The following is a 27517-nucleotide window of genomic DNA, read 5'->3' on the forward strand; positions in this document are numbered from 1 at the left end:
ATGAGACAGTCAATGCAAACACAGGCTGCCGGACAGTTAAGCCACAATGGGAAAGGCAGAGGAGACCGCAGGAGAGAGAAACCATACGGCTGTGACAAGTGTGTGGAGCAAAATTGTCCTGACTGTCCTCATTGCTTCCACTGTGGTGAAGAAGGGCACCGGGCGGTCGGCTGTCTAAAGAGGCCAACCCGTCAGGGAAACTGGAGCCGGTCCCTGTTGAGGGACAAACAGTGACCGGGTCTCAGCAATCGTCCCAACTTGACACTTGTCATACTGATCAGCCTGAAAATGAGAGACTGACCAAGCAAAACGATTCAACAAAGGACAAAATAATGAAAAAGAGACAAAAACAACCGAACAAGACATTCACTCAATTCACTCATGACTTACCTCACAGCAAAAGGGAACGCCTAGCCAAACTCATTGGAGGGAGAGCTCTCACCCATTGTAACCTAAATGGCTTAGCAGTCAGTGCTCTGTTAGACACTGGAGCTCAAGTAAGCATGATTGACAGAGACTGGAAGAGTACATACTTACCTGACATTACTGTAAGGCCACTCAGTGACATTATTGGTGATCAGGAAGAGCTAAAGGTGTATGCTGTGAATGGGGATGTCCTCCCGTTTGATGGCTGGGACAAACAGAAAACCAGGACACTGCACCGCAATCTCCTGTTGCTGGTGAACGACTTACCTGTCGATATCACTCCACCTGACATCAGATCCATCCCTGAGAAGAAAACACATCACAGACAAAAACAAGAGAGAATGACAGACACTCAAAGACAAGCAGACACAAGTGATGACAGTGAGGATGATTCAGATGAGGACTGTGGCCCAGGATACTGGTTGAGGAGACCTGCAGAAAGAACAGAGAAAAGACCTGTCACTGACCTTAAGCAACTCACCATGTATCTAGGGAACCTGAGCCAAGGACCAGCACCTGTAAGGGAAGAAAGTCATACTGTACCTGAACACTTACCAAATCCTGTTGAAGAGAGACGAGACACTGATGAGAACCTACCTGTACCTGCTGGACCTGTGGAAGGAAATGGAAACGATGAACTCCAAGACTCTGAGTCAGAAACTCGACCTTTGACCCCTCCTGTGGAGCACAGTCATTCAGAGATCAGAAGATCAGCTCATGAGAGGAGGCCACGCCATTTCCTCACCTATGAGTCATTAGGTGAACCATCAACACAGTCACATGCCACAGTTCACTCAGTGACTGGACACACAGAATCCTATGTACCTGTCATGGAGGCACCCCATCACCCAACATCTGCATACTCACTCTTTCCATACCTCCCACCTATTTGTGTGCCATATTCACAGCCAGTCCTTTACACCCAGACACCATACATGCCATATACTTACCAAGCACCAGCCACATACAGTCCACCCACAATGCTTGTGTGTTAAATAGAGGTTTAAGAACCAAGGTTAAGAGATGAAAATGTTCAAAGGTTTGAGATAAAGATTTTTAGAAATGTCGGGAGCCATTCTTTTCTGTCAGGGAGCGTGTGATGCCCACTAAAGTGTTATCACATTTGTGGTAGTTTTTGTAATTTCATAATTAATGCTTTGAGTGTTTATTCAAGGGATAATCAACCTGTATTCGCTAACATTGCACTAAAGTACTTGATGTACATATCAGGAGAAGTAATGGGTGTTTGACAGCAGGGGGCAGTGTGGTGTTTACATGGCCCCAGGGGCTTTATGTCAGTTTGATTCCCTTTGCGGCTTTTCTCTTTCTGCTGAGCGAGAAGACAGAACGGACGTGGAGTTTCTTTATTTCATTCATTTCTCCTGTTTCCAGGTTGGTGAAATAATAAATTAAGCCAGTGGCGGCTCCTGAATTTTTTTTCAGGGGGGGCAATTTTCCCCCGTTATGTCTACACGGGGCGGCACGGTGGTGTAGTGGTTAGCGCTGTCGCCTCACAGCAAGAATGTCTGGGTTCGAGCCCCGGGGCCGGCGAGGGCCTTTCTGTGTGGAGTTTGCATGTTCTCCCCGTGTCCGCGTGGGTTTCCTCCGGGTGCTCCGGTTTCCCCCACAGTCCAAAGACATGCAGGTTAGGTTAACTGGTGACTCTAAAATTGACCGTAGGTGTGAATGTGAGTGTGAATGGTTGTCTGTGTCTATGTGTCAGCCCTGTGATGACCTGGCGACTTGTCCAGGGTGTACCCCGCCTTTCGCCCGTAGTCAGTTGGGATAGGCTCCAGCTTGCCTGCGACCCTGTAGAAGGATAAAGCGGCTAGAGATGATGAGATGAGATGAGATGTCTACACGGACCGTAAATGTCCACAGGACTGAAGTAAATTGACCTAGGTAGCAAATCAATTGGCCGAACTTGTTTTTGCCTGGTAAATTCAGATATCAATATAGACAATATCTCTTCTCTCCACTAGGTGACAACACTGAACAAGTTAAAGGTGGCAAACTACGGTAGCCTAGTAAACTAGACCCACCCGCCTAGCGGCCAAAAATATTTTTGCCTACGAGTGGCAAATATTCACATTTAGTCTGGCTTGCCAGGCTAAAACTAAGGAAGATTCATTGTGAAGCCTTCAACGCAAAACATCACAATCAATTAATATTACATTACTCATTTATTTTCTCATATTATTCCAGTATTCTATAATAAGTAGACACATTCTTAATTATAAACATATTCTAATTTCTTCAATTCTCTCGTCTCGTCTCGTCTCGTCTTCTTCCGCTTATCCAGGACCGGGTCGCGGAGGCAGCAGTCTAAGCATGGAAGCCCAAACTTCCCTTTCCCCAGACACCTCGGCCAGCTCCTCGGGAAGAACACCGAGGCGTTCCCAGGCCAGCCGAGAGACATAGTCCCTCCAGCGTGTCCTGGGTCTTCCCCGGGGCCTCCTCCCGGGGGGACATGCCTGGAACACCTCCCCAGGGAGGCGTCCAGGAGGCATCCGAAAAAGATGCCCGAGCCACCTCAGCTGGTTCCTCTCGATGTGGAGGAGCAGCGGCTCTACTCCGAGCTCCTCCCGAGTGACTGTGCTTCTCACCCTATCTCTAAGGGAGCGCCCAGCCACCCTGCGAAGGAAACTCATTTCAGCCGCTTGTATCCGCGATCTTGTTCTTTCTGTCATTACCCAAAGCTCATGACCATAGGTGAGAGTCGGAACGTAGATCGACCGGTAAATTGAGAGCTTCGCCTTTTGGCTCAGCTCCTTCTTCACCACGACGGACCAGTAAAGCGACCGCATCACTGCGGAGGCTGCACCGATCCGCCTGTCGATCTCACGCTCCATCCTTCCCTCACTCGTGAACAAGATCCCGAGATACTTAAACTCCTCCACTTGAGGCAGGACTTCTCCACCAACCTGGAGAGGGCAAGCCACCCTTTTCCGGTCGAGAACCATGGCCTCGGACTTGGAGGTGCTGATTCTCATCCCAGCCGCTTCACACTCGACTGCAAACCGCCCCAGTGCATGCTGAAGGTCCTGGTTTGAAGAAGCCAACAGGACAACATCATCCGCAAAAAGCAGAGATGAAATCCTGTGGTTCCCAAACAGGATTCCTTCCGGCCCCTGGCTGCGCCTAGAAATTCTGTCCATAAAAATTATGAACAGAACCGGTGACAAAGGGCAGCCCTGACGGAGTCCAACATGCACTGGGAACAGGTCTGACTTACTGCCGGCAATGCGAACCAGACTCCTGCTCCGTTCGTACAGGGACCGGACAGCCCTTAGCAAAGAGCCCCGAACCCCATACTCCCGAAGCACCCCCCACAGAATACCACGGGGGACACGGTCGAATGCCTTCTCCAGATCCACAAAGCACATGTGGACTGGTTGGGCAAACTCCCATGAACCCTCGAGCACCCTATGAAGGGTATAGAGCTGGTCCAGTGTTCCGCGACCAGGACGAAAACCGCATTGTTCCTCCTGGATCCGAGGTTCGACTATCGGTCGAATTCTCCTCTCCAGTACCCTGGAGTAAACTTTCCCTGGGAGGCTGAGAAGTGTGATTCCCCTATAATTGGAGCACACTCTCCGGTCCCCTTTCTTAAAAAGAGGGACCACCACCCCAGTCTGCCACTCCAGAGGCACTGTCCCCGACCGCCACGCGATGTTGCAGAGGCGTGTCAACCAAGACAGCCCCACAACATCCAGAGACTTGAGATACTCAGGGCGGATCTCATCCACCCCCGGTGCCTTGCCACCGAGGAGCTTGCAAACCACCTCAGTGACTTCGGCTTGGGTAATGGACGAGTCCACCTCTGAGTCATCAGCCTCAGTCTCCTCAGTGGAAGACATGACGGTGGGATTGAGGAGATCCTCAAAGTATTCCTTCCACCGCCCGACAATGTCCCCAGTCGAGGTCAACAGCTCCCCACCCGCACTGTAAACAGTGTTGGCAGAGTACTGCTTCCCCCTCCTGAGGCGCCGGACGGTTTGCCAGAATTTCTTCGAGGCCGACCAATAGTCCTTCTCCATGGCCTCCCCGAACTCCTCCCAGTTCCGAGTTTTTGCCTCCGCAACTGCCCGAGCTGCAGCACGCCTGGCCTGCTGATACCCGTCGGCTGCCTCAGGAGTCCCGGAGGTCAACATGGCCCGATAGGACTCCTTCTTCAGCTTGACGGCATCCCTTACTTCCGGTGTCCACCACCGGGTTCGGGGATTGCCGCCACGACAGGCACCGGAGACCTTGCGGCCACAGCTCCGAACAGCTGCGTCCACAATGGAGGTAGAGAACATGGTCCACTCAGACTCAATGTCCCCCGCCTCCCTCGGAAGCTGGGAAAAGCTCTCCCGGAGGTGGGAGTTAAAGACCTCCCCAACAGAGTGCTCGGCCAGACGTTCCCAGCAGACCCTCACCATACAACCCCGATTCCAAAAAAGTTGGGACAAAGTACAAATTGTAAATAAAAATGGAATGCAATGATGTGGAAGTTTCAAAATTCCATATTTTATTCAGAATAGAACATAGATGACATATCAAATGTTTAAACTGAGAAAATGTATCATTTCAAGGGAAAAATTAGGTGATTTTAAATTTCATGACAACAACACATCTCAAAAAAGTTGGGACAAGGCCATGTTTACCACTGTGAGACATCCCCTTTTCTCTTTACAACAGTCTGTAAACATCTGGGGACTGAGGAGACAAGTTGCTCAAGTTTAGGGATAGGAATGTTAACCTATTCTTGTCTAATGTAGGATTCTAGTTGCTCAACTGTCTTAGGTCTTTTTTGTCGTATCTTCCGTTTTATGATGTGCCAAATGTTTTCTATGGGTGAAAGATCTGGACTGCAGCCTGGCCAGTTCAGTACCTGGACCCTTCTTCTACGCAGCCATGATGCTGTAATTGATGCAGTATGTGGTTTGGCATTGTCATGTTGGAAAATGCAAGGTCTTCCCTGAAAGAGACGTCGTCTGGATGGGAGCATATGTTGCTCTAGAACCTGGATATACCTTTCAGCATTGATGGTGTCTTTCCAGATGTGTAAGCTGCCCATGCCACACGCACTAATGCAACCCCATACCATCAGAGATGCAGGCTTCTGAACTGAGCGCTGATAACAACTTGGGTCGTCCTTCTCCTCTTTAGTCCGAATGACACGGCGTCCCTGATTTCCATAAAGAACTTCAAATTTTGATTCGTCTGACCACAGAACAGTTTTCCACTTTGCCACAGTCCATTTTAAATGAGCCTTGGCCCAGAGAAGACGTCCACGCTTCTGGATCATGTTTAGATACGGCTTCTTCTTTGAACTATAGAGTTTTAGCTGGCAACGGCGGATGGCACGGTGAATTGTGTTCACAGATAATGTTCTCTGGAAATATTCCTGAGCCCATTTTGTGATTTCCAATACAGAAGCATGCCTGTATGTGATGCAGTGCCATCTAAGGGCCCAAAGATCATGGGCACCCAGTATGGTTTTCCAGCCTTGACCCTTACGCACAGAGATTCTTCCAGATTCTCTGAATCTTTTGATGATATTATGCACTGTAGATGATGATATGTTCAAACTCTTTGCAATTTTACACTGTCGAACTCCTTTCTGATATTGCTCCACTATTTGTCGGCGCAGAATTAGGGGGATTGGTGATCCTCTTCCCATCTTTGCTTCTGAGAACCGCTGTCACTCCAAGATGCTCTTTTTATACCCAGTCATGTTAATGACCTATTGCCAATTGACCTAATGAGTTGCAATTTGGTCCTCCAGCTGTTCCGTTTTTGTACCTTTAACTTTTCCAGCCTCTTATTGCCCCTGTCCCAACTTTTTTGAGATGTGTTGCTGTCATGAAATTTCAAATGAGCCAATATTTGGCATGAAATTTCAAAATGTCTCAGTTTCGACATTTGATATGTTGTCTTTGTTCTTTTGTGAATACAATATCAGTTTTTGAGATTTGTAAATTATTGCATTCCGTTTTTATTTACAATTTGTACTTTGTCCCAACTTTTTTGGAATTGGGGTTGTACGTTTAGGCCTGCCAGGTCTGTCCAGCTTCCTCCTCCGCCAGCGGATCCAACTCACCACCAGGTGGTGATCAGTTGACAGCTCAGCCCCTCTCTTCACCCGAGTGTCCAAGACATAGGGCCGGAGATCAGATGAAACGACTACAAAGTCGATCATCGACCTCTGACCTAAGGTGTCCTGGTGCCACGTGCACTTATGGACACCCCTATGCTCGAACATGGTGTTCGTTATGGACAAACCGTGACTAGCACAGAAGTCCAAATAACAAAACACCACTCGGGTTCAGATCGGGGAGGCCGTTCCTCCCAACTACGCCCCTCCAGGTGTCACTGTCGTCGCCCACGTGAGCATTGAAGTCCCCCAGTAGCACAATGGAGTCCCCAGTCTGAGCACCCCTCAGTACCTCTCCCAGGGACTCCAAGAAGGCCGGATACTCTATACTGCTATTTGGCCCGTAGGCACAAACAACAGCAAGAGCCCTCTCCCCAATCCGAAGGCGCAGAGAGGCGACCCTCTCGTTCACTGGGGTAAACTCCAACACATGGCGGCTGAACTGGGGAGCTATAAGCAAGCCCACACCAGCCCGCCGCCACTCACCACGGGCGACTCCAGAGAAGTGGAAAGTCCAGCCCCTCTCGAGGAGCTGGGTTCCAGAGCCCAAGCTATGCGTGGAGGTGAGCCCAACTATCTCTAGCCGGTACCTCTCAACCTCCCGCACAAGCTCAGGCTCCTTCCCCCCCAGCGAAGTGACATTCCATGTCCCAACAGCCAGCCGCTGTGTCCGGGGATCAGGTCGTCGAGGCCCCTGCCTTCGACTGCCACCCAATCCACATTGCACCAAACCCCTACTGCTACCTCCGTGGGTGGTGAACCCACAGGAGGTCGGGCCCACGTCACCTCTTCAGGCTGAGCCCGGCCGGGCCCCATGGGCAAAGGCCCGGCCACCAAGCACTCGCATACGAGCCCCAACCCCAGGCCTGGCTCCAGGGTGGGGCCCCGGCTGCGTCCTACCGGGCGACGTCACGGTCCTGGATTTTTTCTCCATAGGGGTTTTTTGGTGAACTGCTCTTGGTCTGGCCTGTCACCTAGGACCTGTCTGCCTTGGGAAACCCTACCAGGGGCATAATGCCCCCGACAGCATAGCTCCTAGGATCATTCAAGCACACAAACCCCTCCACCACAATAAGGTGGCAGTTCTAGGAGTTCTTATATTTCATAATGTAAAAATTGGTTAAAAACAAGTTAAACATCTGTAAGCTCATGCATTTTCAGAAGAGTAAAGGATTTAAAAATTGAAACAGGAAACATGCTCTTAAGCATATGTGATTGGTAGTCTAAGCTATATTTATATTCAACAGTGGTTGTCAATTTTGATTTAGTAATCAAACAAAACCTATAACTCAGTACTGGCTGAATGATGACAAAGATAAATGGTATTTTATTTTGAAGTTGTGTCTCTTTACATACAGAACATTGGGTGTATATGTATTGACAGTATAACAGTGGAGGATTTAAATTGTGAATGTTTTAATAAATCCTCCTCTCTCTTTCTGCTGAGCGAGAAGACAGAACGGACGTGGAGTTTCTTTGTTTCATTAATTTCTCCTGTTTCCAGAGAGAGCATAAGCTGTATGTGTGGTACCCGCCGGTACCCGTAACATTGAGTCGTCGGAAAAGAAACCCCAATTCTACAATATCAGGACCCAGGCATTTTCCAACCTCAGTCGCAAGATAAACGCAGTGAAATACATCTCTAAAAAACTGGAGACTTCTGATGAGTGACCTGTTGTTAGCTCAGCGAGCTGTCCAATGTTATTTTATTGCTGAACAGTTCACTGTTACCCAAATACAGCTTAGCACGATGAACGTCTCATGCTTAATGTTATGAATCATTTGTAACATCAGTTTAACATAAGGTTTGCATTTGAGAGAGTAAGATCGGTGGCCTGAGAAACCATGACGACTTTGGTCATATTTAACAAGCCCTCCACTTTGTCGCTGTCAAATGAGACCAAAATATCAAAAAGAAAAAGTAGGCAAAAAAAAAAAAAACCTGTCTTGTCAGATTGGCACTTGCTTTTCTGGTCATTCTGCTCCCAGTAACTGCAGTAACTTTGGAATGTTGGGGTTAGTTGGGCATGATGTGGGCAGTGTGCAGCAACCTGCAGATTCATCTCTGGTGTCTCCATCATCTGAAACCAGAATTGCTGATCATGTTGTTTGTTTTTGCTTCTTTACGTTAGACTCGTTTGGCAATGAAGAAGATTTTGGGAGATCTGGCCACAGATGACTACTTTGGCCTGATTGTATTTCACAGTAATGTACACGTCTGGAAACATGAACTTCTCCAAGCCACAGAGACAAATCTGCAGGAGGCAAAGTCCTTTGTGACAAACATTGAGGCTGCCGGAGGTAAAAAGGTGCACAACATTCAACATAATTGGAGTCTGAGCTTTAGTTTCTGTGTCAAGAGATTTGCCAGATAAACCTGATCTAACTTTCCAAACGTTTATGACCTGGACCAAGGAAAAAATGTGGTCTGTTAAATGGTCATGTTTGAAATATCACTGCTTTGTTATTTCACTGAATTGATAAAAGACTCACATCATTACTTGATTAAATCTCTGAATAAATGTCAACATTAATAAGTGAAGACATCGTTCACTTCCCTTGCAGGTACAAACATCAATCAGGCCATGCTGGATGGGGTGGAAATGATCAAAAACCACCCACGAGAGGGTTCTGCCTCCCTCCTCATCTTACTGACTGATGGGGACCCCACTTCAGGCAAACACACACACACACACACACACACACACAGAGTAAAAGTCCTTCCCATGCCACAAGGCACATCGACCACGAGTAGAACTCATGATTTCCCGGTCGAGAGGCGGACACGTGAACCACTAGGCCAACATTAATACACACACACAGTCGCCATGTCTAAACTGCATTCCCACATGTTCGAGATTTCTTTCCTCGATATTTACACACTGTTATTGATTAACTCATCCACCAACACTGTTCTACTTCCTTTGTGAATTCAGTGATAAAACACGATTTCTATCAATACAATAATTCTCGTATAGAATTCAACTATGGTGTCATATTGTAAGATTTATTTCACAGTTTGTGAGCTCAGACGACTGAAGAGGAACCACAGGGACAACTATTAATGACCTCTCAAAACCCCTCGGATTCTAGTTGCTCTCTGCTCTCTTTGAGACAGGACAGTGACTGTGCAGTTGGTCCGGTCTCACAGGTTTGTGTCCCACAGGTGAAACAAACACAGGAAGAATTCAGGAAAATGTCAAAAAGGCCATTGGTGGTAAATTTCCACTTTACTGCCTGGGGTTTGGATTTGATGTCAATTTTGATTTCTTGGAGAAAATGGCACTGGAAAACGATGGAGTTGCTCGCAGGATCTACGAGGACTCGGATGCTGACCTCCAGCTGGAGGTGGGATTGAGTGTGCGAGTCATTTACAGGGATAATCTTTTAAACAGTGACGGAGTGGCAGAGATTCAACCCTGTTTCATGCTTTGGTAGGGTTTCTATAAGGAAGTGGCCACGCCGCTCTTAACTGACGTCCAACTGAAATATACCGGAGCATCAAACCTCACCCAGACCAGTTTCAGGCAGTATTATAACGGCTCAGAGATCGTGGTGGCTGGACGAATCACAGACAACAGTCTGGAGACTTTCCAAACCGAGGTCATCACTATTTCAGTAAGATCACCACTGCTCGAACAAAAAAGCTCTTCAAATCCAGGTCCCTGTCAATCTGCTGCTTGTCAATCTGAATTCAATTCGAGAATGATTCTGAGAATCCTGAGTGTGTGACAGTTTTGATGGAAATGAAGTGTTCTGTTTTGTTTTCTTCACATTTCCCACTTTTATTTGCAGAAAAACGCAAACGTAACATACCAGGACTCCGTGTCGACAAAAGACGTCAGCGAAGTTTTACCACAACATGAAAACTTTATTCAGAGACTGTTGGCTTATCTTACAGCAGAGATGCCTACTAGTACGGATTGGCCGTATTTTGTACGGAAAAGTTACGTAAATACGATGTTACAGCAAACAGTGTTATTCTGTACGGAATTATTATAAAGTCTTAAAAAATTTCAGTGAGTTGTTTTTAAATGTCCAAGCAATTTTTTCAATCCATGCGCGATTCACGGCTAGGCTATTTATTTTTACGACAACCACACATGCTGTGTGTGACATGCGCAGAGTCTGCACATGCTGTGTGTGACATGCGCAGATTCCGCACATTTGTTCGCGCTATTTTCGATATGGTAGAATGGCCGTGCATTACACCCAGTCAAAAGGGCAATGGATACGCGCACTGCAAACTGTGTAGAATTGACATTAACATCACTCATGGTGGTCGCGATGACTGCACGCGGCATGTCAACTACAAAAAAAACATATGGAGTATGCTGAAATGGCGAGTCAGGCGGAAAGTAAATCTGGGGGTATCCAGCAGTTTTTTACGAAATCTGTGGATGAAAAGACACGGAACGTGACCCGTGCTGAAGCGGTGATGGTTGACCTATGCTTGGAGTTGAACTTGCCAATTAGTGCCATGAAATGTGAGTTAAACTTATTCAGTTTCTTTTTACATATTTGATTTTTATTCACTGAAATATCAAACACTGGCTGTACTTCTTTAATTCAAAGTCTTTTCAGTGTTGCAAGTGCAAATGTCCATGTAGTATGATCAAAAACAGAATTTTATGATTAGTGCTGTTGGGATTGTGGCAAAAAATTGATCATTCCACTGTTTTAAATACAATTATAAATGTCATTTTATTCAGTGTCTCTTCTGAAGCATTATGCTGAAGTATTTATATATTGGGACATTAAGACAACAATGTCGGACTCTCTTTGGCATGAAATAAGAAATTTTTTTTTTATTTTATTAGAATCCGTTAACAGGTAGAACATTTTGCCAGGCAATATAATATAATACTTTTGAGGAGTTACATTCAATACCAATGACTGGTAGTCAACCGTAATGTCTGCAAACAGGGAACACTATTGTATTTAGAAAAATGTGATATATTGTATGCTCTAGAAATTTGTTGAGTGGAAATTCAGTTGAGATGGCTGCTCGCGATTTGTTTATTCAATTCACACAAAACAGTTCTTTTTAATAATTTAAATGTTAAACATATTGGTATATACACCTCTTTATAATGGAAATGCGCATAAATTAATGTTACTGAAAGTCATTCCAAAATACTGAAAAATGTTTTCAAGAATACTGAAATTCAAAATTTGGGGTAGGCATCTCTGCTTGCAGTGAAACAGCTCCTGGAGAAAGAGTGAGTGTTTACTCGATATTGTTTCATGCTTTCCAGGAGGAAGTGATATTGTGAATTAACGTGTTGTGACGTTTGCGTTTCTGTCCGTTAGAGTGGCGCTCAAAGGGGACGAGAAAGAAGCAGCCAGGAAAGGAGCTCTGGATCTCTCTCTGAAATATGAATTCGTGACTCCGCTCACCTCCATGGTGGTCACGAAACCGCAGGAGGAGGACACACAGGTCGCCCACAAACCCAAAGAAGGGGCGGAGCCACACAGACATTCTGGCAATACAAGACACGCATATTTGTCAGGAAGATATCAAGGTGATAAAACTCTAAAATCCAGTTGCATTTTAGAACCTACAGTGGGCCCAAAAAGTATTTGTACAACTCCACGAAAGCCAAACTTACAGAATTTCAGATGAATTTCACTGCATTAAAAAACAATGTCAAACACTCAAGTGGCATTTATTTGAAAGAACGATCCCACAAGCACACTTTTCAAGCAAAACATTTCCCAAAAAATTATGTTTAAAAACATATCATAAATAATGCATATACTGGTCATAATTAGACAAAAAATTATTTCAGCACTCAAGCCTTTTCTGTTCATCACAATTCCATCCATAATGAATGTGATGAACGACACCGTGTGGTTCCTCTGCTCAAGGCACCTGAGTGAAATTGTGAAGGTAACTGACGACACACACCGACTACAAATCATCTTGGGACCCGCTGTGGAACGGAGCATCATCGACTTCAGAAAGAAAACCACTCTATTCACCAGATCAGGAAAAACTGGGGATAAAAAGGCAAAAGATGAAGGATTTGTGAAGGAAAACTGACTGGGTCAGATTGTTGTGAGTAAAATGAACAGTAACGGGCAAGAAACAGCAGCAAGGATCGCTTCAGATATCAAGGACGACCAGATACAATGAGAATTCAAACTATTCCTCAAAACAGGTTCAACGAGCTTGGGTAAAGAGGGAGAGGAACGCAGCAAAAACCATTCATCAGTCTCAAGAGTAAAAAAGTGAGGGGTGAATTTTGCAAAAGAACATGTACAGAAAGACAGCAGGTTCCAGAGAACCGTCTGAGTTTCAGACGAGTCTCGGTTTAGCTTCGTTTGATTTGATCTGATGGGAGATGTTTGTGTGGAGACACCAAACAAAACCGTTTCCATGTAAACTGAACGAAGCACAGAGGCGGTGCAGACTGCTGTTCCTCCAGCTGGTGTTCACTCAGAAGAGCACAGAGGCCTTTTGGAGTCAGATTTGCAACAGGTACCTTTTGGGGGAAAAAACAACAACAACAAAAAAAATTCACAGAGCCCTGACCTCAACCCTACAGAAAGCAGCTGTGGGATGCGATGGAGAAACGAGACCGTCAGTGACAGCGTAGCTCACTCTGGTCCCGTTTGGTCCAGAAGGAATGATCTAAAGTGGGCCACCTTCTGCAATAAATGTTGCAAGCTATATACATTATCTACAAGCTATATATAGAAGTGATATCCACCCTAGAAATACCGACCTATTTACCAGAAAGAATCCAAAACGGCGAGGAATTGACTGAGAAGAAGTGATTTTTGTTGAACTGCTCATTAAGGCTTAGTTAGTCCATACTGGAACTTCATTAGTAATTGTAATGAAGCAAATCTGGGTAGAAGTTCTATGCACCCTAGGTACCCCTACCTTCATACCAGAAAGAATCAAAATCAGTGAAGAACTGGGGGAAAAGAAACGATTTGTGTGGAAACTGCTCATTAGGGATTAAGTACTCCGTATCTTCATTATTGACTGCAATTATGCAAATTAGGGTAGACGCCATATGCACCCCAGGCAGATTGTTGATGCTCTCATGTGGGTAAACTGAATGTTTTATTGGCTGAAATTTCCACGACACATGACAGAAACCAGATGATTCCAGGCCCAGATGTTGTTAAGAAGTTCTGCACAGCAAAACTCAGCAACTTTTGATCTTTTATGAATCCACTATTGCGTGTCCAAATACTTTTTCATCTCCTTATGACCAATTTATCTATTGTTTTTATATTATTATAGAAATAATCTCTCTTTTTTGGGAAATGCTTTGCTTGAAAAGTGTGCTCGTGGGATCTTTCTTTAAAATAAATGCCACTTGGATCGACATGCAGTGAAAATCAGACATTTGGAAATGTTCAGTTGAACAGGGGTGTGTAGATTTTTTTAGATCCACTCTATCTTTTAGAATTTGTTTAAAATAGACCAACATTTGCTTTACCAGTTAAATACTGTATAAATATTTACTTCCACACATTTATATACACTTTCGAGATGTTGAGGATGTTACACAGTTGAGTGAAGATATGAAGTTTATCTTCAACTGGTGAAAGTATTTTTCAGCTTGGGAAGACAAACATCATATCTTTGCGTCATTGTGTAAGGTTCTTTATATTATATGGACACGTCCACACACAAAAAAATACACAAGTTAATGAGAAGAATTTTCATTTTGAACTGGTTCGCCATTTTGACAACACAGCAGGAAAACACTGGGAGTGACGTCATCGGAGTGAAATATCGGGAATTATTATACATCCAGGACATCTTATCGATGGAATAAAAACATGCTCTATTCCCTTCTAGCATTTGGTTTTATAGCATGCAGTAGTGTTAGCATATCGCTTATCTTGCATTTATTACGTCACTCTACTCAATGGAGAATGAGTGTTGAATATGGTTTACGATATTGCATGGTTGTCAAGACAATATGACGTCACACATTGGAGACGCAAAACTTCCATGTTGGTGAGTGACTGAGACAGTTTGTAAACAAACATGGCCACCAGGTTTGCTTCGTTACAAAAAGATGATTTTGAGAGAATTTTGAAAGAGAAAGACACGATGAACCTGAAAGGAATGTGTATGTATCTCATCTCATTATTCTCTAGCTGCTTTATCCTGTTCTACAGGGTCACAGGCAAGCTGGAGCCTATCCCAGATGTGTACATTACTGTGAAATACAATCAGGGCAAAGTAGTCATCTGCGGCCAGATCTCCCAAAATCATCTTCATTGCCAAACGAGTCTAACGTAAAGAAGCAAAAACAAACAACATGATCAGCAATTCTGGTTTCAGATGATAGAGACACCAGAGATGAATCTGCAGGTTGCTGCACACTGCCCACATCATGCCCAACTAACCCCAACATTCCAAAGTTACTGCAGTTACTGGGAGCAGAATGACCAGAAAAGCAAGTGCCAATCTGACAAGACAGGGTTTTTTTTTTTGCCTACTTTTTCTTTTTGATATTTTGGTCTCATTTGACAGCGACAAAGTGGAGGGCTTGTTAAATATGACCAAAGTCATCATGGTTTCTCAGGCCACCGATCTTACTCTCTCAAATGCAAACCTTATGTTAAGCTGACGTTACAAATGATTCATAACATTAAGCATGAGATGTTCATCGTGCTAAGTTGTATTTGGGTAACAGTGAACTGTTCAGCAATAAAATAACATTGGACAGCTCGCTGAGCTAACAACAGGTCACTCATCAGAAGTCTCCAGTTTCTTGGAGATGTATTTCACTGAGTTTATCTTGCGACTGAGGTTGGAAAATGCCTGGGTCCTGATATTGTAGAGTTGGGGTTTCTTTTCCCACGACTCAAGCAGGCGTTCTTCACATTCCTGGGTCCAGAAACGCAGCAAGCTGTGATGCACTGTGTTCTGACTCCTTTATATCATCACCAGCATGAACTTTTTCAGTAGTTTGTGCTCCAGAAGCTCTTCTATTCTTCTGGATTGGACCATATGAGCTAGCCATCACTCCCAACACACATCAATGAGCCTTTGACACCCATGACCCTGTCGCTGGTTCACAGGTTGTCCTTCGGATCCTTGGGCCACTTTTGTTCAGTACGAACCACTGCATACCGGGAGCAGCCCACAAGTTGTGCCATTGCCGTGGAGATGCTCAGACTCGGTCATCTCACCATCACAATTTGGCCCTTGTCAAAGTCACTCACTTACACTCGCCCATTTTTCCTGCTTCCAACACATCAACTTTGAGAACTGACTGTTCTCTTTCTTGCCGCCTGATGTACCCCACCCCTTCACAGGTGCCACTGTAACGAGATCATCAATGTGATTCACTTCACCTGTGTGTCAGTGGGTTTAATGTTATAGCTGATTGGTGTGTGTCTGTTACTTTGCCCTGCTATTGGGTCAGATGACATTTGCTATGGCATTTTAGCCCAGTGTGTGTTTAACTGTGCAACAGTTTTTACTTGTTCGATGATGATTTTCTGGTTTGATGATGAATGGTTGCTTTAGCGAACTTTTAACAGTTATTCCATGAAGTCATGGTGAAGAGGGAGCTGAGCCAGAAGGCAAAGCTTTCAATTTACCAGTCAATCTACGTTCCAACCCTCACCTATGGTCATGAGCTTCGGGTAGTGACTGAAAGGATGAGATCACGGATCCAGGCGGCTGAAATGAGCTTTCTCCGTAGGGTGACTGGGTTCAGCCTTAGAGATGAGGAGGGTGAGGAGCTCAGACATCCGGATGGATCTCGGATTCGAGCCGCTGCTCCTTCATGTTGAAAAGCATCAGCAGAGGTGGTTCAGGCATCTGATTAGGATGCCTCCTGGGTGCCTTCCTTTGGAGGTTTTCTGGGCACGTCCAACTGGGAGGAGACCTCGGGGTAGAGCCAGAACATCGCAATGGATCTTATAAGCGTTTACCATGGGTTAGGTATGGAGCGCAAACATATACTTTCAACGCTTGCCTCCCAGCATGGTATTATCTTAAGTCTGAGCACATTGAACAGAATGCTGAGGGTAAATGGTCTTCACCGCTGGTGTTCTGATAAATGGTCCTACACATCAATGCGTCCTACAAAGCCCCACTGCGCATGCGCAGAGCACAAAACGTCATTTCTTGGCATTTGAACAGATTTTTGTCCTACATCAGCTGTGCTATAAACGGTGCAGAATAAACGGTGCAGATTAACGGCGTGCATTCAGTCTTTACTACTTAATCTAACATAATGCTGATTTCTAACCATTGCGTGAGTCTTGCAATACATCTGAAATATCTCCCTGAAATATTGCTGTGTGTGTGAGAGCCTGGTGCGCTGTGTGTGCGTGTGTACCGTATGTGCGTGTGTGCCATTTGAGACATCCAAAATGTAATCAGTTTTTGTAATCAGTTTTGTAAGATTTGGTGCAAATCCGTAAACCTGTTCAAAACAAATAGTTGGCCATCTTGAAGTGTTCCAATAAAATGAAATCATTCAAAATTAGTTGTGGAAGTTTGTTTTCTGTGTGCTGTTGCGTCGCCAGACAAGGAGAACGGCTGGATGAATAGGAGAAAGGTAAAACTCAGTTATTTAACTCGAGTGGAGGTGGAGAAAATGAGTTTAATTCCAGAAATGGTGGACTGACACTTTAAGTGGAATGTTATGCTTCTCTGGGTTGGATGTGTTAAATGAAAGTAAGCTTTAAAAAAGTTATTGACTGAATGAAAACTGTATTGATGCTCCAATATGTTATGCCGTTTTATGTATTGCAATAAAAATAACATAACATTTAATTACATTACATTGTGTAAGTGAGACATTAATTGTTCAAGTTGCTGATACTTACAAACTATAAGTAAGGTGTAGATTCTGCAAGTAAACCTTACAATCAGGAATTAGGTTCCATTACGCAGCTGAAAGTAAGAGAAACCCATTTAACACCAGTAAACACAACTTTGTTCCAAGTAACCTTTACTAGCTGGTATGAAGTAAACATTACTAGTTTTAAGCAACCTCAACATTCAAGTTCCAAGTAAGGATAACAAATATTTTCAGTGGAGATTACTTTTAAACGTAAAGATAACTTGAAAGAGAACAAGTTATATTACTTCATTTATTTGAGTTTCCACCTTTTTTTCAAGTAAGCTTAACTTATTCTTTTTTACAGTGAGTGTAGTATATTCTGGTGGGGTCATTTGAATTGTCAAAACTTCCTACATTCATACGGTATGTTAATGTAAAGGCATATTCTGGTGGTCATTGACTTGTCAGAAAGTCCTGCATTCATATATTAAAGTAAAGGAATGTTCTGACGAGGTCGTTTGAACTGTCAGAACGTCCTGCACTCCTATTTTAATGTAGAAGCATATGTCAGAACACCCTACATTCATATATTGTAAAAACATATTCCGATGGTCATTTGAATAGTCAGAACGTCCTACTTACTGTAGAAGCTTATTCTGACGTGGTCATATGAGTTGTCAGATCGTCCTGCGGCGTCATTTGAATTGTAAGAACGTCCTACACTCATATTTTAATGTAGAAGCATATTCTGAAGGGGTCTTTTGAATTGTCAGAACATCCTACATTAATTTATTAATGTAGAAGCATATTCTGATGGGGTCATATGAGTTGTGAGAACGTCCTGCGGCGTCATTTGAATTGTAAGAACGTCCTACACTCATCTTAATAGAGCAAATGGTACTTGTGAATTGTGACCAAAAAAAACCTATTAATTCTACATATTCTGACAGGGTCAATTGAAGAGTCAGAGCGTCCTAGATTCATATGAATGTAAAAGCATATTCTGATGGAGTCGTTTGAATTGTCAGGACGTCCTACATTCATATGAATTCTGACAGGGTTGGTGGACGTTGTATCAGTGTAGAAGCATGTTCTTTGCAGAGGGAAAAACCGCGAACTATGACTAAAAGTTAAAGTTGAATCACACTGTAGGATTTCCTGCAATGTAGGACTGCTCGACAGACATGTCTGACATCCCCTCCTACTGTAGGACGCGTCGCAGATGTAGGACCATTTATCAGAACACCGGCGGTGAAGACCATTTACCCTCAGCATTCTGTTCAATGTGCTCAGACTTAAGATAATACCATGCTGGGAGGCAAGCGCTGAAAGTATATGTTTGCGCTCCATACCTAACCCATGGTAAACGCTTATAAGATCCATTGCGAAATGGCAAATAACCCCGTCTGACCCACTTGTGAATCGGGCACATTGTGTTTTCTGGTATAAATTGTGACCACGCTTTACTTATTCGTGCTAACAAGTTTGAATGTATTATTTTTAAATTACGTTAACACGTTTTATAAATCGTGGCCACGTTTCTGTAAATTGTGCTCACGATGTATATTCCATGGGCACGGCTGAGCAGGGCGAGCGCACGGTTTACGTAAACAAATGCACACTCTATTTAACATGAGCGCGCGATTTAATAAAATGAGAACACGCCCAGCAAAGTGAGCGCTCGTTTTCTTGACACCCCCGTTTTTTCATCAGCACTGACACATTAGGGGCTCCGTAGAAAAATTCAGTTGAAATCAAGCCATTTGTCAAGTCAAGTCAACTTTGTCAATTGGTCCGCCTCTGAAAAAACTTGGCATTTTGATTTCCCAAGAAACACTGATTTTCATGATGTCACGTGTGGGGGGACGCCTCCTTCTGAATCCTACGTCAGCGCTGGTTTGTTTATGAGAAAACGACCTGGTGGTTTTCTGCAAATTTCTTCAACGTTATCACATAATTATTAAAATGGTTAACAGATGTATCGTAGGAGGGTGTAGCAACATTACATTCTTCATCCAAAGGTGAAGTAACATTGCGCTCAGGTGACAATTCCATATTTCAACGCAAAATTGCTTGCTGCTAAACTTGGTCTACACAGGCTGTGCACTGAAACCGTGCAAGCTCTCTCAGCCTGCTGGCGCTTCCACAGGTGACGTCACGAATCTGGCTCCAGGCTCCCTTGGGATTCTTCCAGACTCGTTTTGTTATTTTATTTTTTTCTGCTGTAGACAGATGGCCTTGTGCAAAATTACCCTTCTGGATGAGTGTGTAAAGGGACAGACTTTCATATTTGAAAAAAAAGGAAATTGGTCCAGGATATGCACTTTAATGTTTAGTAGTTTCATCCTGATAGTTTAGGATGGACGATTTCTGAGGTTTTAAACCTGAAGTTCTCCACTTTGATGTGGTCTCTTCACATCATACTCTATGAGCAGGTCTCCGTTTAGTCCATTTTCTCCACAACCTTCACACTGTGTTTGCTGCTCGCGTGTGGGGTAAAAGTTGACCCATGCCTGCACGTACGAACGAGGAGAGACAGATAATATAATATGACATAATAATATTTCATCTCATTATCTGTAGCCGCTTTATCCTGTTCTACAGGGTCGCAGGCAAGCTGGAGCCTATCCCAGCTGACTACGGGTGAAAGGCAGGGTTCACCCTGGACAAGTCGCCAGGTCATCACAGGGCTGACACATAGACACAGACAACCATTCACACTCACATTCACACCTACGCTCAATTTAGAGTCACCAGTTAACCTAACCTGCATGTCTTTGGACTGTGGGGGAAACCGGAGCACCCGGAGGAAACCCACGCGGACACGGGGAGAACATGCAAACTCCGCACAGAAAGGCCCTCGCCGGCCACGGGGCTCGAACTCGGACCTTCTTGCTGTGAGGCGACAGCGCTAACCACTACACCACCATGCCGCCCTTAATAATAATATGAACTAATTAATCAATTTCTGAATGACAGAGGCTTTGGAGTTGATCTAAATGGTTCACTAAAGCATAATTTTACTGTTTTTAATTTTTCTCACCTCTTTGGTCGACTCGGCCAGAGTGCTGATCACAGCCCCGGAGAGCTCCTGAGTCTTCAGCCCTCCTTTGACCTCCAGGAAGGAAAGACCTGGATGCTCATTAATATAGACGTCAATCTAGTGGAGACACGGCCTCAGTGTGAAATCTTACAGCTGTAATTTACCTTGTTGTTACATGATTATGACGGGAAAATTACCGCTTCAAATCGTATCTATTGCTTGTTAAATTAGCAGTAAATCCTTAAAGGCAGTTTGGAACAAGACAGAGTTGTTGTGCGTCCTTGAGGTCTGACATCACCTTGAAATCTGCCACAGGCTGCATTGGTTGCGCGTGGATTTGTAACTTGTATTTGCCGAGTCGTCGCTTTAGCAGCTCTTCATAGGTGAGTTCAAAGGTCACCTTACTCAAAGCTGCCACCGTCACTGAGGTTTTAAACTCCTCCAGCGTCCTTCCTACTGCACTGAAGCCCATCACAAGCACTATTATTATTATTATTATTATTATTATTATTACTGATGAGAGTTGTATGGGAATTAGACTTTATGCTTGTTCATTCAGCCGGTTAGAGACATGAATTCATGACTTGAATCCCTTTTTTCTCACCTGGCTGCAATAATCCAGCTGTGTAATCAGTTTTATTTCTGTTTCTGTGGTACCTGACAATCCCGGCACTTTCTCCTCGAGATACTGCTCGACTGTACTGCTGCTGTGCCTCTTCTTTCTTCTTCACAACACCATCATACGTCTTTCCCTCGATTAACCTGATCAGAAGGTGTTCAGACATGTTTTTGTAGATGAGTCACTGTTATTTCGTACACTTAAACCACAATTCAGGATTCCTGTGTCTTAAAGAGCCTTGTGACAACACTTTATTTAATTTAGGCCGATCATTAACATGAAGAGAAAGTCACTGGTTACTCTCAGTGCCTCACCTCACCACAAGAAGTTAAACTCTGGTATGTTTTTAGTTTTGTGCTCCCACTTTCTGTTCACACTGTGGAATCTTACTCTGCATGTTATTCTGTGAAATCTTGCTCCACTGGATAATCGAGGAGGATTTTAGAGATGAACTGTGGGTTTGAGGCCGAACTAAACCCATCCTCGTGCTCTAGTGAACTGTAGAATTGACTCCAGATCAGGGCGGGTGGTAAATGCTGTACCTGTCACTGCAGTGTGTCTGCTGTTTGCATAAATGACATTCTTCTGTATTCCTTTGAGGGCATGTTGTGTTATTTATTTACAGTTTTGTGCAAAAGTCATTTTTTCAGGCAAACTTTGTGATAGATTTCTATTTTATGACTTCTACATTGAGTCAAAACATTACAAAAACATGGAGTTCCAAACGTTCACTTTTTTCCAGCACAAAATCAAATGTTACAGAAAAAACAATGTTTGTAAGTGTCTGAGCAGCATATTCCATCCATGAGAGCACTTTTCAGATTAAAAATAAAACATAATGAAGGCTGCTGGGTTTTGGTGTAAAATGAAGAAGTGAGTGTGACAATCAAAGTGTCCAGAAGAACTGTGGCTGGTTCTGTAAGATGCTCAGTAAAACCTACAGATCATTTCCGCATAAAACTGCACTCACTGGACCTCAGACTAGTAATATATTTTTTAAAGCAAAGGAAATTTCATCTCACACCAAATATTGACTTCTTATATTTATTACGGCTTACTGATTACTGTATATATTAATGTTTTTCATATTGAAACATTTCATTTCACTATTTTTAAGCCATATTTGGTCAACAGTGTTTCTTTACATGTGCCTAAGACTTTTGCATAGAACTGTGTGTAAAGATTTAATATTTAACAGTTATTCCATGAAATCGAGTTGTACATGAGCTGATAGGCGATGAGGCGCATAGCACCGAGTTGTCTATAATCCATGTATGATGAGATTGAGTGGAATAACTGTTTTATTCTATCCACATTCACTGGATTTTGAGAAACGGAGCATTTTTATTTTAATTTTTTGCAAGTCTGATAAATAAAATCTTTTTACAAAATGTCTGACAAAATAATTTCCGCTCAGGCGGACTTCTTAAAAAGCAATTGATGGCGGCACAAACTGATTTTAGTGTTGTTTTTTTGTAGAAAGTGCCATCTCGCTGTCGTGCTGAGGTATAGAACAGCTTTAGACATTTATTTCATTCTTCCTCTGACATTTCAGTTCTGTAATTTTCAAACGTCTTTGAGCTTTTAAACCATCTCATTTCATTATCTGTAGCCGCTTTATCCTGTTCTACAGGGTCGCAGGCGAGCTGGAGCCTATCCCAGCTGACTACGGGTGAAAGGCGGGGTTCACCCTGGACAAGTCGCCAGGTCATCACAGGGCTGACACATAGACACAGACAACCATTCACACTCACATTCACACCTACGCTCAATTTAGAGTCACCAGTTAACCTAACCTGCATGTCTTTGGACTGTGGGGGAAACCGGAGCACCCGGAGGAAACCCACGTGGACACGGGGAGAACATGCAAACTCCGCACAGAAAGGCCCTCGCCGGCCACGGGGCTCGAACCTGGACCTTCTTGCTGTGAGGCGACAGCGCTAACCACTACACCACCGTGCTGCCCTCATGTGTATGTATTATAATAATAATACAACCCTGATTCCAAAAAAGTTGGGACAAAGTACAAATTGTAAATAAAAACGGAATGCAATGATGTGGAAGTTTCAAAATTACATGTTTTATTCAGAATAGAACATAGATGACATATCAAATGTTTAAACTGAGAAAATGTATCATTTAAAGAGAAAAATTAGGTGATTTTAAATTTCATGACAACAACACATCTCAAAAAAGTTGGGACAAGGCCATGTTTCCCACTGTGAGACATCCCCTTTTCTCTTTACAACAGTCTGTAAACGTCTGGGGACTGAGGAGACAAGTTGCTCAAGTTTAGGGATAGGAATGTTAACCCATTCTTGTCTAATGTAGGATTCTAGTTGCTCAACTGTCTTAGGTCTTTTTTGTCGTATCTTCCGTTTTATGATGCGCCAAATGTTTTCTATGGGTGAAAGATCTGGACTGCAGGCTGGCCAGTTCAGTACCCGGACCCTTCTTCTACGCAGCCATGATGCTGTAATTGATGCAGTATGTGGTTTGGCATTGTCATGTTGGAAAATGCAAGGTCTTCCCTGAAAGAGACGTCGTCTGGATGGGAGCATATGTTGCTCTAGAACCTGGATATACCTTTCAGCATTGATGGTGTCTTTCCAGATGTGTAAGCTGCCCATGCCACACGCACTGATGCAACCCCATACCATCAGAGATGCAGGCTTCTGAACTGAGCGCTGATAACAACTTGGGTCGTCCTTCTCCTCTTTAGTCCGAATGACACGGCGTCCCTGATTTCCATAAAGAACTTCAAATTTTGATTCGTCTGACCACAGAACAGTTTTCCACTTTGCCACAGTCCATTTTAAATGAGCCTTGGCCCAGAGAAGACGTCTGCGCTTCTGGATCATGTTTAGATACGGCTTCTTCTTTGAACTATAGAGTTTTAGCTGGCAACGGTGGATGGCACAGTGAATTGTGTTCACAGATAATGTTCTCTGGAAATATTCCTGAGCCCATTTTGTGATTTCCAATACAGAAGCATGCCTGTATGTGATGCAGTGCCATCTAAGGGCCCGAAGATCACGGGCACCCAGTATAGTTTTCTGGCCTTGACCCTTACGCACAGAGATTCTTCCAGATTCTCTGAATCTTTTGATGATATTATGCACTGTAGATGATGATATGTTCAAACTCTTTGCAATTTTACACTGTCAAACTCCTTTCTGATATTGCTCCACTATTTGTGGGCACAGAATTAGGGGGATTGGTGATCCTCTTCCCATCTTTACTTCTGAGAGCCGCTGCCACTCCGAGATGCTCTTTTTATACCCAGTCATGTTAATGACCTATTGCCAATTGACCTAATGAGTTGCAATTTGGTCCTCCAGCTGTTCCTTTTTTGTACCTTTAACTTTTCCAGCCTCTTATTGCCCCTGTCCCAACTTTTTTGAGATGTGTTGCTGTCATGAAATTTCAAATGAGCCAATATTTGGCATGAAATTTCAAAATGTCTTACTTTTGACATTTGATATGTTGTCTATGTTCTATTGTGAATCCAATATCAGTTTTTGAGATTTGTAAATTATTGCATTCCGTTTTTATTTAGGCGGCACGGTGGTGTAGTGGTTAGCGCTGTCGCCTCACAGCAAGAAGGTCCGGGTTCGAGCCCCGGGGCCGGCGAGGGCCTTTCTGTGCGGAGTTTGCATGTTCTCCCCGTGTCCGCGTGGGTTTCCTCCGGGTGCTCCGGTTTCCCCCACAGTCCAAAGACATGCAGGTTAGGTTAACTGGTGACTCTAAATTGAGCGTAGGTGTGAATGTGAGTGTGAATGGTTGTCTGTGTCTATGTGTCAGCCCTGTGATGACCTGGCGACTTGTCCAGGGTGAACCCCGCCTTTCGCCCGTAGTCAGCTGGGATAGGCTCCAGCTTGCCTGCAACCCTGTAGAACAGGATAAAGCGGCTACAGATAATGAGATGAGATACATTTGTACAGAGGGTGCTAAAAGTTTTGGAATTGATAATGTTAATTAAGGCAGTTCTAGAAATCACATTTCATTACCCTTGTGACCCAAAGGCAGTGTCAACTTGTCACAGGAACGGTGAGGGAAAAAGAGGTCACAACCAGAAAGAAACGGAAACCAGTACCAAGTCCACGCAGGGTGGGCAAGGCAGGACAATCTGATAACACACTGGGCGGCGCAGGACACGTTACGGGATAAACATGTTTGAAAATAACAGGACATAAAAAGGCGTGTGAAATCCAACTGAGTGATTCTGCCTTCCCACAGCGTGTCAGTCTTCCAGAGGGACAATGAATTAAGCGTCACCATGGGACCCGTGCATGTGGTTTTCCTCCTCCACAAGAAAGACGGCGAGGCTTTTCTCTGGCCTTCTGTTCAACAACAACCAAAGAGTGTGAACATCCAGGGCATTCTGGGTAAGAGAACTGAAGCATTTCTGAAAGAATGGTGCACTGTTGTGGTGTCGTCAAATGCAATGTTCGTAATTCTCAGATTGTCGTATTCGAGTGGACATGGAAAAGAAACGATGGTACAAATAGTGCAGATGTTTTTGGTGTTGAATTTAATCATTCTGCTTTAAAACAGCACCAAATAAAATCAGACTTGCTCCTGTGACAGTGCTGATGCACTGTAAAATATAATAAGTTGACTTTACTTAAAAAAAATATGCAAAGTCGTTGCCTCAAAAAAAGTCATTTATGTTGATTTAGATAAATTAGATTGGGTTAACTTATTTATTGTGAGTTTGCAGTACTCATCTTATATAATTTTGATTACATTAACTTGTACTGTAAACTTAAAATAAATAAGTTAATGTAATCAAAATTATATAAGATGAGTACTGCAAACTCACAATAAATAAGTTAATGTAATCAAACTAATCTAAGTTAATTTGAGTACTGCAAACTCACAAAAAATAAGTTAACCCAATCTAATTTATCTAAATCAACATAAATGACTTTTTTTGAGGCAACGACTTTGCATATTTTTTTTAAGTAAAGTCAACTTATTATATTTTACAGTGTGGTGTGTTAATCACTAATATATGATGTTCAAGGGAAAACCGATCTTCAGTATGAGGAGTTACCAGGGTCAAAGGTTAAAATCACGGATCAGGAAGTGCTGGCACACTTGTAAGTACATGCAATAAATTTAATCCTTAATTTCTAAACGATCCTCTTAAACCTAACTGTGTGTGTGTGTCGTTCCAGGAGCTCTGCCATCGACTACAGACTTCCTGCAGCCCCGAATGTGGAATGCTGGCTTGTACCATTGCAGTCTGCCCTGCAGGGGGAGCTTTCTGACTTCACCGTCTCACAACTGTAGAATTCATTCTCTCTCACACACACACACACACACATACACACGTTTCCTCCGATGGTCATTTCTATCATCAAAACGCAGATGTTAAAGATGCTGTAATAAAACCAGACCTCTACATGTCGTATGGCATGTCGTAAAAACTGAAAATGGTGTCAAAACGTATACAACGGCGATATAATGACCGAATACAAACAAGCAATGTCGTATGTAACTCATCTCATCTCATCTCATTATCTCTAGCCGCTTTATCCTTCTACAGGGTCGCAGGCGAGCTGGAGCCTATCCCAGCTGACTACGGGCGAAAGGCGGGGTACACCCTGGACAAGTCGCCAGGTCATCACAGGGCTGACACATAGACACAGACAACCATTCACACTCACATTCACACCTACGCTCAATTTAGAGTCACCAGTTAACCTAACCTGCATGTCTTTGGACTGTGGGGGAAACCGGAGCACCCGGAGGAAACCCACGCGGACACGGGGAGAACATGCAAACTCCACACAGAAAGGCCCTCGCCGGCCCCGGGGCTCAAACCCAGGACCTTCTTGCTGTGAGGCGACAGCGCTAACCACTACACCACCGTGCCGCCGTTGTGAAAATCTGTGTTTATAATTTACTACAATCAGCAGGACAAAGCAAACTGTTCCACGTTTGCTGAGAATCAGTCTCTGAGCTCGGGTATGAGGAAGAGGGCAGAGAGTGCTTTTCCTTGACGCTGCCCTGTGACTACATGAGCTGCAGCTCCAAAACATGTGGTTCGCTGACTTCGCATGGCTCAGAGGACACATGTCTCTGCTTTATCCTTCCTGAGATGGCAGCTGATGTGTGATAAGGAGAACGAACCAGAACAAACAACATGAGAGAAAAATTGAGCCCGGCAGAGGTGGGGGGAGGGTCATCTTTACGTTTCGAAGAAGACCCATATGCAGGATTTATATCTGATGTGCAGCTACAAAGGAAATTTCAACTGGAACAGCAACACAGATTCTGATGGAAACAAGAAAAATGAAGCAGCTGTCTAATTTGCACTTCACTGCACATAAACAGATTGTTATATCATGTTCTTAAATCTGCGAAATGATCGTATCTGACCAAGATACAAGCACATGAATGCAGAGAGACTGGGAACTCCACATTCCATGGTTGTGAAAATGTGTTGGTGAATGTCTCAGAGCACACTGCCTGACCTGTTACACAACGTCAAGCAA

The 27517-nt window shown here is 43.8% G+C and overlaps 1 protein-coding gene and 1 long non-coding RNA gene across 2 annotated transcripts; one reads left to right on the forward strand and one right to left on the reverse strand.

Moving 5' to 3' along the window:
* LOC132874229 (uncharacterized) lies at nucleotides 1-26340 on the forward strand. The gene is made up of 12 exons (XM_060910218.1): nucleotides 1-98; nucleotides 152-1214; nucleotides 8701-8869; nucleotides 9134-9244; nucleotides 9735-9916; nucleotides 10007-10186; nucleotides 10364-10484; nucleotides 11769-11790; nucleotides 11882-12076; nucleotides 25251-25399; nucleotides 26041-26116; nucleotides 26195-26340. The coding sequence occupies exons 1-12, from the start codon at nucleotides 1-3 to the stop codon at nucleotides 26307-26309; spliced, it is 2481 nt and encodes an 826-aa protein (XP_060766201.1). The 3' UTR covers nucleotides 26310-26340.
* LOC132874616 (uncharacterized) lies at nucleotides 12413-21146 on the reverse strand. Its single transcript, XR_009651685.1, has 4 exons — nucleotides 20997-21146; nucleotides 20691-20853; nucleotides 20393-20509; nucleotides 12413-12567 (listed from the first exon to the last, which is right to left on the reverse strand). It is a non-coding gene; the product is annotated as an uncharacterized LOC132874616 (long non-coding RNA).
* Nucleotides 26341-27517: the final 1177 nt, after the last annotated feature.

Source organism: Neoarius graeffei, chromosome 26 (assembly GCF_027579695.1).
Source record: "Neoarius graeffei isolate fNeoGra1 chromosome 26, fNeoGra1.pri, whole genome shotgun sequence".
NCBI lineage: Eukaryota > Metazoa > Chordata > Actinopteri > Siluriformes > Ariidae > Neoarius > Neoarius graeffei.